General features: G+C 37.2%; 1 protein-coding gene across 1 annotated transcript in view; it reads left to right on the top strand.

Annotated features, from left to right (window-relative positions):
• Positions 1–11219: 11219 nt before the first annotated feature.
• Positions 11220–15894, top strand: part of LOC150100009 (acid-sensing ion channel 4-A-like) — a 37146-nt gene continuing 32471 nt past the window's right edge. Inside the window, exon 1 of the mRNA XM_090403193.1 lies at positions 11220–11827. Coding sequence (XP_090259319.1) covers positions 11220–11827 — 608 coding nt within the window. The remainder of the gene's footprint in view (positions 11828–15894) is intronic.

Genomic DNA, 15894 nt, shown 5'->3' with positions numbered 1-15894 from the left:
CTAAATACGCAAATATTAGTACTGGTGGTGGGAATACTAATAATAACTGCATGAAATAGTAATTAGAAAATCTCTTTCAGAGTTATTTGGTTCCTTATGGACAAGAATCAACATAAATAACTATTATCAGTATCGAATTTATTATTATTATTATTATTATCATCCCTATGGAATTAGATCTTTCACAACATTCAATCATGACAAGTGCACACTACACTTTTAAGCGGGGGAAAAAAAAGAAAAAAAGCAGCTCCTGAATACTCATCATCTCTTACTATAAATTAATTTAATGTTTTTAAACTAAATTCAGAATTAATATATTAATAAAAACAGTCTAGAAAATAAATTTAATATAATTAACCTATTAATTCAATTCACAGACGTCGTTTTTTTAAAAATAATTCTTACATTTTTTCGTATATTTTATGAATTTTCATTTATACATAGAATTTGTAAACTACGGCGCTCAGTAATGTAATCTTTTAAAGTAACTTTACTCGTAGTTCTGAAGCTGCACTTAAACTTCCAAATTTCATGCAAAAAAAAAAAAAAGTACAGAAAATACTACTTTTAAAGGTAGCAAAATCAAATTCATGTATCTCTCTGTGAGCAGTTTTCCATCCATTATTTATGAAATTTTGATTTTTTTTTAAACTTAGTAAAACAAGATAAACAACTTACATTTCTTCCTAAGCTGTCACTTAATGCCTAAAGCATAAAGTGACAGCTTTGGCATTTTTGGTCGGTATTTGTTACGAAAGCAGACGAACTAAGAATTATAAAACAGTATCGTCTGCTCTAACAAAATTGAAAAACAAAAAGACAAGCGCCATCTGGAAGTTTGTAGTTTATCCATATTATATATATATATATATATATATATATATATATATATATATATATATATATATATATATATATATTATTTTTAATTTGACTAGTTACAGTATATGGAAAATATGCCAGCTTAAATTTAGAATTATTATAGCTTACTTTTTTGAATAATCCGTTTTACAACAAATTGGTCATTAAGAGTATTTCAATAGAATACAATTGATATTTTTCTAGGATAAGATATTTTCTAGGTTCTAAGATATTTTTAGAATGATTATGCATTTATTTCGCGAATATTTTTTAAAGTGGTTTCTTCAAGACACTGAAAGTAATAAAAGATAAACAGACGCCTCCAATAGTGAATACACTTCCTGTATTAATAATGAAGCATCAGCTGTGTGTGTGTGTGTGTGAAGTTATTCGCCAATGGTTAATGAGCAAATATTTTAGTTTGCTTAAAAGAAGTGACTTCTACGTGTACGTTGCCTCAGGAGAAAATAGCTAAATAGCAGTCCAGAAGCAGTGGAAGTACGAAGAAGAAGAAGGGACAACATCAAAGTGCCTACGAGGTCACATCTCCCAGAAACTGACGGCGTATATGATCTGTACCAGTAATGTGACAAATTAGCCCCTTGGCGACAAGGTGCTGTTTGGTGAGCACGCAATGGGGATTTTCCACAGATGGCTATTGTGGTTGCTATAGCAACTGTCTCCTTTCTCTACAGTTCACCGACATTACCTGGTATTACTCTGCAAACAAAAAAACTAAGAGTAATCCACACATTTTAAGATGAGAAACGTAAACCGCAATTTAGCAATTGCATTTAGAAGTTTCTAGCAATTGGGCATCAATTGCTTAAAAGTTAATAGAACCATTCTTGAACAATATGAGAAATCCATGCGCAGTTTCGACGACATTGTGGGATCTTTATGTTCATTTTAGGTTCAATAAGGAAGCAAACGTAAATTTGGGCATTTCTATTTCTCTCACTTAGTTTGTCGTATTAAAAAGCGTAAGAAGCAAATAATTCACGTTATTTATATGTGCTACAACAGTGCTTCTCAACTGGTGTACTTTGAGATGATTTCTGATGCGCTGGGATGGGTATCTTACTTCCGCCATTCCCAACTACCTACGTAGCTGAAATAAAAGGGCGAAAAAAAAAATAAATAAATTTGTTCATGATAATACATCCTAGCTAAATTTCCAGTCCATACATGAGTCGAAAGATTTTTCATTTCTTCGATTTGCTATTACTTTTAATAATAATTTTGATATTTTTTTTTTACTCGTTTAGGAAATTTCTGTAAAAGATGGGCTCTCAAATGAAAAATTTAATAATTTTTATGAAAGCTATTTTAGCGTTCAATTCAATTCTAGCTCTTATGTTTGTTGCTTTTATAACAGATTTACGAACAGTCACAGTAAGGTTTGTAACGCAATGATTTTGTATTTTTGTCGCATCAAACCAATATCAGCGTGCAACAAAAGTTAAATATAAGGATAAGCGGCGAAGAACTGAATGTTTTATGTGTTTCCAACTGATGCTTTTATTGTACTGGAGCGTCTCCGATGCTTCAGCTTCTCTGTTAAATGATATCATGCCAGTTATCCTCTCTCATCTCGTTGCAAAATGTTACATTTCGTATATTCATCTCTTAAAGTGTGACATCATTTAAAAATAAAAATCAGAAAGATAGAAATTCGATGCACTACTACGTTACTAAACAACAAATTTCATCAGCAAGTTTTATGAACCTGGTCACGTATTTTACTAGTTTACAAGTGGGTTTACTAGTTTTGAGATTAACCTCACACAATGCATATAATAACCTGTGCCGTATCTTGCAAGTAGAGTCAAGAGTCCATTTATGCCTAGGCACAAAATTGGAAAGTCATAAAATATTACATTTAAAACAATTCATAAATTGAAATAGATAAATTACCAAAACTAAAGGTTGCTTTACAAGTGTTCCTTTTTTTTTAATTATTTTTATCCGTTACATTTAGTACAACTCCACTTAGTGTACGAGGTGTGACAATTTAATTCCCGGAACGGCCGCGTAGTGTTGCCCTTGTGGTGATTTGGTTGGAGTCACGTGAGTAATCGTATTACTTAAAGCAAGGATCTCAAACTCAAATGCAAGATTGGTAGTCGAGTGTTGAGAGTGGTAGTGGTTGATGAGTGTGTAGTCCCATTACGGAGTTATTTTGAGGAGGGTTAGTTTTCAGCGATTTACCGGTTAGTGTTGAGTGGATTATTTGAAAAATAGTGATGAACGTTCAAGTGATTGTGCTTCGAAGGTAAACCACCAGCGCGATTACGCTAAGGAGTACACCATATACACTTCAGGTAAGCAAGTTTGAAGTTTGAATATATTAAGCATGAACAGTTTAAGTCCCTACGACTTTATCCAGTCCTTAGATAGGAAGCTTGCGCTCGACCTCCTCAAAAAACTGTTGAAGAAATTTGAGGTTGAGTGGCCAGGGTACCTAAACCTCTCTTCAACAGCAGAAGACATCACAGAAGGGAACGACAAAACACCAGGGGAGGAAGGGAGATCGACCTGATAATCTCTGCTCCCACACCAACAGACCATGCAGATATAGAAACCCAAGCACTAAAAAAGCGAAAAACAGCGGATACACAGGAAAACGAGGGCGCCCCCCCCCCATTATGCGAACACAACAAATAGCCTATACACGGGCAAAGAATGTGGACGACGAGGTAAAAATGCATCCTACCATAGTGGGAGACTACAGGCACCTTACAAAAACCATGGACGACTTGGGCATTAAGTATCATACTTTCTCGCTTAAGTCGGAGAAAAATCTTAAAGTCGTGCTCAGGGGAGTAATAGAAAACATCACCACAGACGAAATAGCTGAAGACCTCCGCCTCCACGATTTCCCACCTGTCAAGGTCAGCCGAATGCTGCGGGCTGACAAGAGCCCAATGTCCTTAGTTCTCGTGGAGATACATAACACCCACAAGAACATATATAACATAAAAACAATCTGCGGCCTCAAAATCACACTTGAACCACTGAGGAAAAGAGCCTCGTCAGGCCAGTGCCGCAGATGTCAGAAATACGGCACGCTCAGAAGCTCTGCAGAGCGGATTACAAATGCCTCAAATGGGGTCAAAACCACTCCACAACCACCTGCTCAAAACCAAGGACCTCACTAGCCAAATGCGCAAACTGCGGAGGCCTCCACCCGGCAAAATACAGAGAGGTTGCAGCCACTACCCCAAAAACAAAACGGACAACAAAAAGAAACAGATCACTTCTCAACCCTGCCCACAGGCACCAGAGACGACGGCTCCCCCCCAGCTGCCTGATATTCAACAAAAGACAACAAAACACCAGTCTCTGCAAACAGAAAACATCAAAAGCCCGGAAAGCCATCATCGAATCAGGACATATGCCGAAGTAGCCCGCCCATCAAAAGACATCCCACAGGTCCAACCTCATCCAAACATGACGGCAATCATCACAGCCTCATTGGCAAACATGCTATAAGACTTCAGTAAGTCAAACCCTTCATCAAATACCACAAAGAGATTCCTAAAAGAAACACAGTCCATCTTATCAGCACTTGCATATGAACAAAACTAGACCCCTCCCAGATTCACTATAGATAGTCGCTTGGAATGCCAACGGCCTAAAAAACAAGCCACTGGAGCTTTAAGAATTCTGTCACAGACACAACCCCGACATCATCCTAATCAACGAAACTCATCTAAGACCTGCAGACAAACCAAAACTGAGAGGCTACACACTGTACAGAAAAGACCGACTGGACTACAGGGGTGGCGGCACAGCCATATTCGTTAAAAACTACATCAGGCACAATAGAATACCCAACCCTCCAACCACCAATCTAGTGCTCACTGGCATCGAATTCCACACAAACCCAACTGGAAGACTCAAAATCTACGCGGCCTACAACTCCCCTGCAAACACCCTGCTATTTTCCGACTCGGATGCTGTCCTCGGTGTAAATGAATCAATCATCATCGCTGGGGATCTAAACTCAAAACATTCCTCCTGGAAGAGCAGAATGGCCGTATCCTCTTCGGCTAGACAGGACTAAACAACGCCGTCGTAATAGGACCCACCGAACCAACTCACCATAGCACAACGGGCACAGCTGATATCCTAGGCATCGCTATCCTACACAACATGAGATATCAGTACAGCATCCAAGCACTGAACGAATTTTCATCAGATCACAACCCAATTCTACTTTACCTAGGAAACAAAGATCAACCCCCCCCCTCCAATCCTCCATAGTCTGGGAAAAACGTAGGAAAGTGCTGCCAGAACATATTGGCCCAGTTTCCTGCATAAAATCCAAGGAAGAAATAGACACAGCAATAAACAACCAAATCAAGAAGGCCATAACAGCAGCTACAGTAACCATAACCACCCACAAACAAAACCGCCTACCGGAAGAAATCATGAACTTGATAAGGGAAAAAAACAGACAAAGGAAAAGATACCACAACACACGTGCTCCCCAAGACAAAACAATCCTATCCTCAACAAACTAAACAAATCAGTTCGAGAAGCTCTCCAAAGCCACAGGAATCAACTGGGAATGCAAGCTCCAATCTATCTCCACAGCAGATCACTCTAACTGGAAATTCCTAAATAGCCTCTAGAAAAAGCGCAAATCTCCCCCCCCCCCTTCAAGCAGAACAACACCTAGTGTACACATACGCTACCCTGCATACAAGAACCTAAACTGCAGGCACGTATACAAGATTCATCGCAAAGTCAGGCTCTCAATAAATCGCCATGACAACAATCTAAGCCCTATTATGCCTACCTCACCCACAGAAATAACTGGCATCATCAATCACCTCAAGAACAAGAAAGCCCCAGGACCCGACGGCATCATGAACAAAGTCATCAAGGCACTACCACGCAAAGCCATAGTACATCTGGCAAATATCACAAACTCCATCCTAAAATGGCAGCACTTCCCCCAGTCATGGAAAATAGCCGACATCATCCCAATTCACAAGCCAGGCAAAGACCTACACCTACCAGAAAATTACCGTCCCATCAGCCTGCTATCCAATCTTGGAAAAATAGCAGAGAAAATTATCCTCATCAGACTTCAAGAACATGTCAACAAATTAAACATTATTCCACAAGAACAATTTGGCTTCTGTCAAAACCACAGCACCACCCAACAGATCCACAGGTTGGTAGAACACATCACGACAGGCTTCAACTGGAATCAGCACACCAGGCAGTCTTCCTAGACATCTCAAGGCCTTCGACAAGATCTGGCACCAGGGTCTGCTTTACAAACTTATCATCTCAAACATGCCACTAAACATGATACGTCTCATCAAGTCATACCTCACAAACAAGAAGATGCAAGTTAAAATAAGTGATACAGTTTCAACCCAACGACAAATCCTGGCTGGAGTTCCCCAAGGATCACTGCTGGTCCCTATTATGTTCAACATCTACATGACAGACATCCCTCAAAATCCTCTCACATCCACCATTGCTCTCTATGCAGACGACACGTCAATATTAGCCAGATCCCGCCCAACCACATCTCGTAACCATAAAACTACAAGATACCATCCAAAATCTAGAAAAATGGTTTGCAGACTGGCGACTACAAGTAAATCCCCAGAAAAGCTCAGCTATACTCTTCACAAGAAGATGAGCATCCCCCAAAGGAGACGTCACCCTGTTCAACACGAATATTCCCTGGAAAATGGAAACTAAATACCTCGAAATACTCCTCGACAAAAGATTATCTTTCAACAGCCACATCAAGAGCACATGCACCAAAACATCGAAAGTCAGTCATCGCCCAGCTGTGCCCCTTGATTAATAGACATAGCATACCAAACACAAGAAACAAACTTCTACTCTACAAGACAGTGATCCTCCCCACAATTACATACGCCTCCCCAGCCTGGAGTCATACCTCCAAGACAAATATCCTCAAGCTACAGAGACTACAAAACAAGTGCCTACGGATGATCCTGGACGCCGCGTGGTTTGTCGGGAATGCCCAGATCCACAGGGACATAAATACCCTCCCCCACACACACACATCTCCTCACTATTACGCTCCCTGGGAGAAAAATACTTCACGATGGTGTCCACGCATCCAAACCAATTAATACAGCAAGCTGGAAACTACGATGGTAATGACCACCGGAAACACAAAAGACCAAAAGCCATCCTAATACCCAACAACGACACATAACCCCCTCTGCCCATTCAGGGCGAGCTAAAATAGCTCACAAACCTCTCCCATCACTGCTTCCGAAACAGACAATAGGGAATATAAAAAGTGTCGAGCCCTTTGAGCAATAAATGTCCTGCGTCCCTCAAATGCAAAGAGCCAAGTCAATTAGATGTATATCAGACGAAGGCAGTGTTCAATATTATTCTGTGAACCAAAACATAAACTAAAAAAAAGAAAGGCTCTAACAAAGGCCCTTTTGTAGCTGGGCCTTTACGACTTACGTAAACAGTTATACCACCATTTAAATTTTAAATTTATAACCATTTTTATTTTTAAACTTCAGTACATTTTTTAAATCTTTTTGCCATCCCGCATCTTTTCTGTATATTCATCGCAGTTCTTATGGTTTGTTTCATAATGGCGTTTTAGGTTATATTCGTTCACCACGGCGACACTTTGTCTACATATCAAACATGTTGGAATATTTTTTTGCTTCCACAAATAAATATGCCTTCACCCATTTTTCTTGAAAGTTCTGCCTTCTTGATCTATTTTTTTTAAACTTTAAATTCAGACATTGTTGAAAAAAATCAGCTAACACCTTTTTATTCCCGTATATACAGGGAGTAGGCAAGGCCGTTTTTTTAGCCCTATCTAACTTTTTGGAGACTGAGTGGGCAGTTCAATCTCCACTGGTACCCAGTCAGAGATAGCTGGCCCAAGGCTATCACTAATTAAGCGGCACGCAGTGAAGAGAGACGGGACCACGCCATCTCGTGGTCCCTAACCCTAACACTCGTATTTAATGTCTGAAGTAATGTGGGTTCTACGGTCGATTTTCTTGAGATTACGGGGAGAAAAATCCAAGTTTCCGGGAGAAAAAACTCGCTTGCCCGTGATCGACTAACTCGGGAACCGGTCGAAAAAAGGCTTAGAAAAATTTCCTCTAGTCGCTGACTAGACTCGAAACCAAGTCTTCCTTCGTGCGGCCAAGCGCCGTGGTATGCAAACGCCACATCCACTGAGCTACACAGGCTCTATCAGACATTGTTATGGACAAAAAAAATATAAGTTATTGAGGTCGCTTTTTATTAACACACTATCATATTATAATGGTAACCTGTAACTTATTGACATTGTATCACGTGGCTTAAAATGGCTGCGTGACAAGTAACTTCCATTCAGTGTTGCTAACATTTGATGATAGAAATGGTACAAAGAATTGTAATAATTAGTTTTACTTTTGTTTAAAGCTGTCATAAAACATTTAGAAGTTTGAATTTTTTCTGTTTTAATCCCCGTAGAATGTCAGAAACATTGATTTTTAGAAAAGAAATCATTAAGGTCGTGGGCCGCCAGTTTGCGACCCCTGACTTATAGTAACACAGGCAAATTAATAACCGATGGCGCCAATATATGTTTGCTTTTAAAGAGGATGGAGTTTTTAATGTTTTATTACTTAGACCTAATATTCTATAAATGAATATTATGAATTTTGTTGTATTTTAGGAACTTAATGTCAAAACAGTTTTCACAAAGGTGCTGTGCCTCCGCACGTGTTGCCTTGAAGAAGTCTCAGCTTATTGCCACCTTCAAAGCCCTCCAGCTATTGCCCTCTCGTAAAGACAGGCTTTCTCACTTGTCGCTACCAGGTGTTTATCGAGTATCACGTTCTTCTAACTTATCCTCCTTTGGTCAAGTAGACTATTTCAGCTGATATGCGAATGTCTGAACATCAACGCTATATTCGGTTCATTAAGCCTCAATCATTCCGATTGGCTCAGCATGAAGTTGACACTAGCTATAGAAATCTTTGAAATATTATCAAACTGCTTTATTGATCAAATACCTTCTTAGATATAAACGTCTGTTCAAAGGACTGAAGCCTTATTGGGAAATTGTAATTTCTAATTAAGTAAAATAATTTCCCCCATCCCTTAAGTTCCTAATAGTGTTATAGGTTGAACCTACTACAACACGGTTACTTTTATAAAGAAAACCATTGTTAAATCATCACATTCAAACTACTGCACACAGTTTGAATCAACAGTATTTAAATTTTCCGTTCTCTTAGTTTTTATGTACACTGATGATGTTTGTTAACACTAAAAACAAAATACTGCATTTGTTCATTATTTTTAGTTAAATATTTTTCCTTTTCACTGCGGCCAAGTGCTCATTCTTCAATTATGGAACACATATAGGGGAGTCCTTTACATCATAATACTCAATAAAACATTATTTGTTACCTGAATCCACTCACAAAAAACAACAACAAAAAAAAAACTTACAAACCTATAATATATCAGTAACATGGGTGGATAAAGGATTAAATAATCCGGAAATCCTAAACATGACATGAAACTTTTCGAAGCCATTTTAGATCTTCTCTAATTAAAGAGATCTCCATTTCAATCACCAAAAATCATTACTTTTCCTTACACCAAATTGATTGGAAAAGTACTTGCTCTTTACATCATACAAAAGCCTGGTATGATGAAAGTTTAAAGAAGCCTGTGAAATTCTGATTAACCACCCTAATCTCAACAATAACGGTGGCATAAAAATTCTAAGAATTTGGATGGCACATATCCAGCCTACTTAGTTTCCGGCATACTTTAGGACTTTAAGCAACCATAATTTTATATAACGAAACTAGTTAATTTGATAGCTGTATATTTTCAGTTTAAATCATCTGAACAGATACAGTTTAAATTGTATTAAAAAAAAAAAGAACAGGTTCTGGTGGATATTAGCTAGAACTGTAGATTTTTCCAGCATGGTTCTCATTTTAGTCGATCGTTTATGCAAACAAGTAAAGTGTTTTTCCTTCCCTGAAACTCGGGATTTGAACTCAGAACAATTGACTGTAGAAATCGCATAGTAATATGCTAGTTATGATTAGGAATAGGAATACAAAATGGCGGCAGTTGTCTGCCATATTCTCTGCACCTTTATGTCTACAGATCCACAGAAGAAAATTAACTCAGCTATCCGTGATGGCTGGAGGATGGAGATTCACTGCTTACCGATTTTTCAAAAGTTAAGACTAAAACCATTCCATTCAAAGAGCTCTCTTTCGGGAATAAAAAAGGAGTTCGAGGATTTTTTATTAGTGCAAGTGATGTTTGATTGCATTCTTGATTTTTCTTTATTCGACAGGAAATTGTATATTATTTTTCTTATTAATTTCATATTCTTAAAATACACTTTTTAAATATAGAAAAAATTATAAAATTTAATAACATACGATATCAACAAAATATAAATTTCTAAATTTCTTTTGCAGAAAAACTACTGAAATTAGGTCTTATTGCTACTACCAGAAAGTTTCGATATACAGCCGGCTTTTGAAACTTTCAATTGTTTTTTTGCATTTGTCTCTGGGATGAAATTAAAACAGTGAAATCCCCCCCCCCCAAAAAAATAATATAAAAAATAACATTCCGTATACTTACAAACAGAAGATAAATTACACATCCTGGTTAAAATGTTATGTTACATAATGTCAATTGCACTTCTAAACTACAGATTTTTTTCCCTTCTACGACAGTCGTTTCAAATGTTCCTGTGAACTGTAAAAAAATATTAAACATATCTAGTCAATGATATTTTAAAATGTTCAATTCAAACATGCTTATTTTTAATTTCTAGTATACACTGGCATACCAGTATGGTTGAGAGTGTGATTATTTTAAGAATACTAATGAGCTGATTCCGAAGTTAATATAAATTTACGTATAAATCACATACGAACTTAATAGAAATATGCGTAAGACTGCCATGGTACTAATATGTAGTATTTTCCCATATACGCTACTTTATATATCATTATCACTGAAATCTCTTGTAAGGAATGTTTAAAAAAAATGAATGTATCTTCTCTTTATCAAAGAAATCAATACAATATAGCAATAATACTAAATGACCAATTTCAACTATAGTATTTATTGTCTGAATATCAAATAAACCAATAGATATTCAGCTTCCGTAAAAATCCTCCATTTAAGTCGGTCTATTCTTGCACGTCAAAACACATGTGCACTTCGGCCACTAGTCGTGAAGTAACTCGGGGCACAAACTCTAATCAATAAAGGTTTTCCTTCAGTCGCACTCACACATCTCTTGAGGCGGCTCACTTCAAACCGTAGTCATGCAAGCCTACTGGAAAGAGAGAGACTTGCGTAGCGTCAATTCTTTGTGTGGTCTTTGTCAGGATTTTGCATTTCGGTCTTCAGCACATGGTATTCCACGCATAGCGAGTTCCCAGGACCGAGCTCGTCGATGTATGTGGATTGTAGTGTTTCTTTTAGCCGTAGCAGGATTTGGATATCACAGCATTTACCTCATTCTCACCTACCTGTCGTATCCGCGAATGACAACAACGGAAGAAATTCACGCAGACCAAATCGAGTTTCCAGCAGTAACAGTGTGTAATATTAATCCTCTAAAAAAGAGTTATTTTGAGGATTACCTCGCCGAAATTTCTACCTCTAATCCTCTCCAATCTATCGAAACTACAACTCAGGATTTAATGGATATCTTTTCGCCCACTTCCAGCGAAGATAATGGAGAATTTGGACAAGCGGGAATATGTTTTCGGTCGTTGAAAGAATTCTTAGATAGAAGCAAAACTATGGACCTTAGTGATATGTGGATGAGTGTTATTGCTACAAAGGAAAATCTTAGTAAATTTGGACATCAGGCAAACGATCTGATTGTCCAATGTACTTATAATTCAAGAAACTGCTTCAATAACAGGTGAGTTTTAAGTTTGCATCTAGTTTTATGACTGCAGTTGTATATCAATTGGTGGTTCATTGCAAAGTACTGGCATTCTTAGTATTGGTTCACGAGATTTGAATTACCTAAAGATAAGCGTCTGAGAAGCAGTTGGAATTATTAATGTCTGTAAATTGTATGTTGTTCAATCCAAACAGTTTGCTACCTTATAAATACTCACGCGATCATAAGATGCAGTTCATTAATTAACGACAGAACATCCATTAACTGTTATCGCGTAAAATGTTTCGTATAGAAGTGGCCAGGCCACGTTCATCAGTGATTTCGTCATGCATCATACCTACTGCACATATGCGCAGCAGGAAACAGAACGAATGTGTAAGTAGATGAAAAGAAATGAACAATTCAATGTTTGTGTGTGTGGGGGGGGGAAGGAATCATTACTTGGTTTATCCAGGAACGAAAATATAACAAATTATATTTGGAAGTTCATTTTAAACGGCTGTAAAGGTTATGTTAATATGAGTTTTTGATTAAAAGAAGTGCCAATCTCAAAAGTTTATTCAAGAAAGGAGTGGAGCTTTGATCTTTCAAAAATAAATAAATAAATAATCCAGGGAGTTGAGGAGCATTATAAGTGGTAGAAATTAAAGCTAATTTTTATTGCCAACAACAACAACAACAATAAAAAATCAGCCTACAAATATTTTAATAAACTTTTTTAGGCCTTCATGTAACTTTTTAAAATTATATTTTATTATTTATTTTTAGGAATGGATTACGAAGGAAGATTATTCAAAATGTAACAGTAGGTGAATGAAGAGTTGTGATTTTAAGTTAAATAGTAACAGGGCCAGTTTGTGGCTTTTATAGTAGAGGCAGCTGCATCCAAAATCAGTGTATCTCAATCATATAAAATACTATATTGTTATTAAAGGCTTGGGAAGCCTCTAAATCTGCCATTATCATGGTAGCTGTCACGACGATTTATAATAATATTCCTTTTGCGGACGTAGCCAGTCTAGGTCCGCAAAGCAAGATCATTATAAATTAGACTTTACTCACCAACTACAAGAATTTTCTCTTTTTCTTTTATTTCTTTTTCCCCTTCCTAACCGATTTCAGGATTAGTCAATGTTGGGTATAGATAGGTAGCATTTTTACCCCAAGGAAAGGAAGAAGCTCGGTCTTTTTAATTCTGAACTCAGATAAATAGACCAGAGAGAGAGAGAGAGAGAGAGAGAGAGTGCACGCACGAACACGCGCGCGCGACTACATATTACCCAGTACCAGTTAGAATTAGGAACACTAATCCTAACTGGTTCGCCATAGGAATGAGCTCAACCTCGGAGATGGTGGAGACGGTGCAGACGGGGCTGCCTACCAATTCACCAAAACGGTAAGGCTAAAAACGTGCCGCCTACTCTCTTTGAGGAATAAAGGGTCGTTAGAGGATTTATTTATTTACGGAATTGTTATTAGAAATAATGAACAGGCAAAATGTTAATTTACTCGTGATTTTGTCTATTCAATAAATTTAATACACGATTTTTTAATTCAAACTTAAAAATTTAAAATCTTCGAAGTCCACTGGAGCTTGTCCATACATGTACATGAAATTATTTTTTAGATCTTATTTCCACAGTCACAAACTGTCGCATGTTATAAATCCCTCTCAAAAATTACATAAGCTTGAACAGCTTGAGCAGCTGAGGGTTGTAATCTTTGGGGAAGGCAGAGTGAGGGTAATTGTTCCAAAGAACAGAAGTAGATGGAATGAAGAAGGAGGCAGTGAAGTTGGTTGGGTGTCTATCTCTACCCTCTATCAGACGGATATCTACTTCTATTTCAGACGTGTTCCAGAAATGGAACAGCCTTCTTGACGAAGTGCTTAATTTACATCTATTCAAGTTATCAACAATTTTTTATGAGTAAGAATGACATTAAAAACAATAATGAAAAATGGGGGTTCCATCAGAAAACAAACATTAGTGGTAAAAAAAAGAAAAAAGTGAAAAGTATTGCCATTTGTTCCGCCTGTACTGCCATTCAGGAAATTACACAAATTAAAGAAGTATAATAGGTGTTCACAGTGGCGCACCCAGAGGGGGGGGGACAAGGGGCCCGGGCACCCCCCAAAGAAAAGGGAAAAACACTAGAAAATTTTCCAAAAATCTTTTCCTAATTAAAATTAATTTTTTATTTATGTTGTGTCGCGTCCTCTATTTCTATACTACTTATGAATTAGCGATCATTGCAGATGCTCAGTCATAGGTCGTATGAGATGCATAGTGTGTGTATTCGCAAATCGTCTACTCAACTCGGCCCCCCCCCCAAGGTTAATTCCTGAGCGCTCGGCCCCCTCCAAGATTAAATCCTGAGTGCGCCACTGGGTGTTCAAATGGCTTTATTTTTCGTATTATATGAGCATTACCAGGCATTAAACATGCAATAATATGAGATATAAGAATATTATTTCTAGTCAAAGCAATGGCTGTTTTCTCAGTATTTCGTTAAACTCCTTTTTTGTCTTTATGATTACAACTCATTCCCATGGCGTGCTGTGAAATCAGACCGCACTATGATACTACATAGGTTGACCTATGACACTCGTATTATTCGTGCTGTCATTTTCTGCATTTCTCTTCCTAGGAGCAGAGAGGGAGGGAGGATAAAATGTTAGCGGAAATTGAAAATTAACCTGCATTGGAAGTATCATTATAAAACATACTCATCTTTTAAGCCGCATGGAAGGTGCAAATTCATTCTGAAATGCGAAATTTTCTAATGCACCAATATATTCCATTATGGATGGCAGTAACGTTCTTTTCAGCGTGTTAATGACTGACCAGAGGAGGGTTATGTGTTTCTTATGGAAATACAACAGTCGACCAATTTGAAATCATACGGGAAGCAGGTATTTATGTCTGATGTACTGAATTTCATTTGAACCACATAGAGTGAACTTTGACTCATCTGAAAAAAATTAGTGTGCCATTGCTCTAAATTTTACTTAGCATATTCCTTTTCCCATTTAATTAAACGTACAGCGTGGATGTTTTAAGTCAGTGTTTTATTATTATTATTATTATTCTGAAAAGAGGTGCTCTTAAGTTTCTATCCACCGACAAGCAACAAACAGTAGCGCTAAGTGCTGTCACTGCTGCAACATCAACACTTTTTTTTTTTTTTTTGTTACATCTCGCAGCTAATACCTTCATGAAGAGCAGGCAAAAACATTAATAACAAAATACCACTTTGTTTACGCGGTGTTAACGGTGTTATTGTATTCACAAATAGCAGCTCTTCTCTTTATATGATGTAACTAAATCTGCAGATGAATGCCACATCAGACATATTATGTAACCAATTATTATTTTTGGTTGGGGAAGGCATAATATATTTATGCTTTCATAATATATTTATTTTCATTAATATAAAAGCCACATATATTTTGATTTTTTTCTTAAGGTTTACTATGCACTGCTTAGCAAATAATTCATTTATTGCAAATTCCATTTCTTTCCAAATCTCTGCAAAAAAAATAGGAAAAATGTTCCAAAACTTAACAAATGCACTTCGCAAATAAGAGGTCTTGTTTTCAACGTCAATGATGCCCACTTCCATCTCCAATCAACCGAGTATTTTCTTCAATCACTAATGATTTCGCTTTTACCAATTACTCACTCTGTCTCAAAAATGGCAACTGTGCATATATTTTCTCTGATATATATACCATATTAGAGAGTATCTAACTTTTTTTTGGGGGGGGGGAGGGTAGCTAAACATCTTTATCATATTCATTCAAATCCAATTGTTTCCGTCACTTTCCTAATTCCATCAACCGTCCCGAACGTTTTAATTTGCTTTCCTTAAACGTTGATTTTCTCACGTCCAACTTTCCAAACAACAGTTCATAGATTTCAATATTTGCAATTACGTAGAGATGCCGACGCATATGATATCACCAATGATCTTACATAAATTGCTCATATACCTAATAGAATACCAAATAACCCTTAATTGCGCTCTTACTCTAGATCACTTCCTCACTAATGAGGGTTATTTGGACGCATGTTTCAGAA

This window comes from Typopeltis vanoorti, chromosome 13, assembly GCF_054136105.1.
Source record: "Typopeltis vanoorti isolate ZY-2024b chromosome 13, IOZ_Tvanoo_1.0, whole genome shotgun sequence".
Lineage (NCBI taxonomy): Eukaryota > Metazoa > Arthropoda > Arachnida > Uropygi > Thelyphonidae > Typopeltis > Typopeltis vanoorti.
Note: the sequence above shows the minus strand (reverse complement) of the source record. Positions and strands in the feature narration are given on the sequence as shown.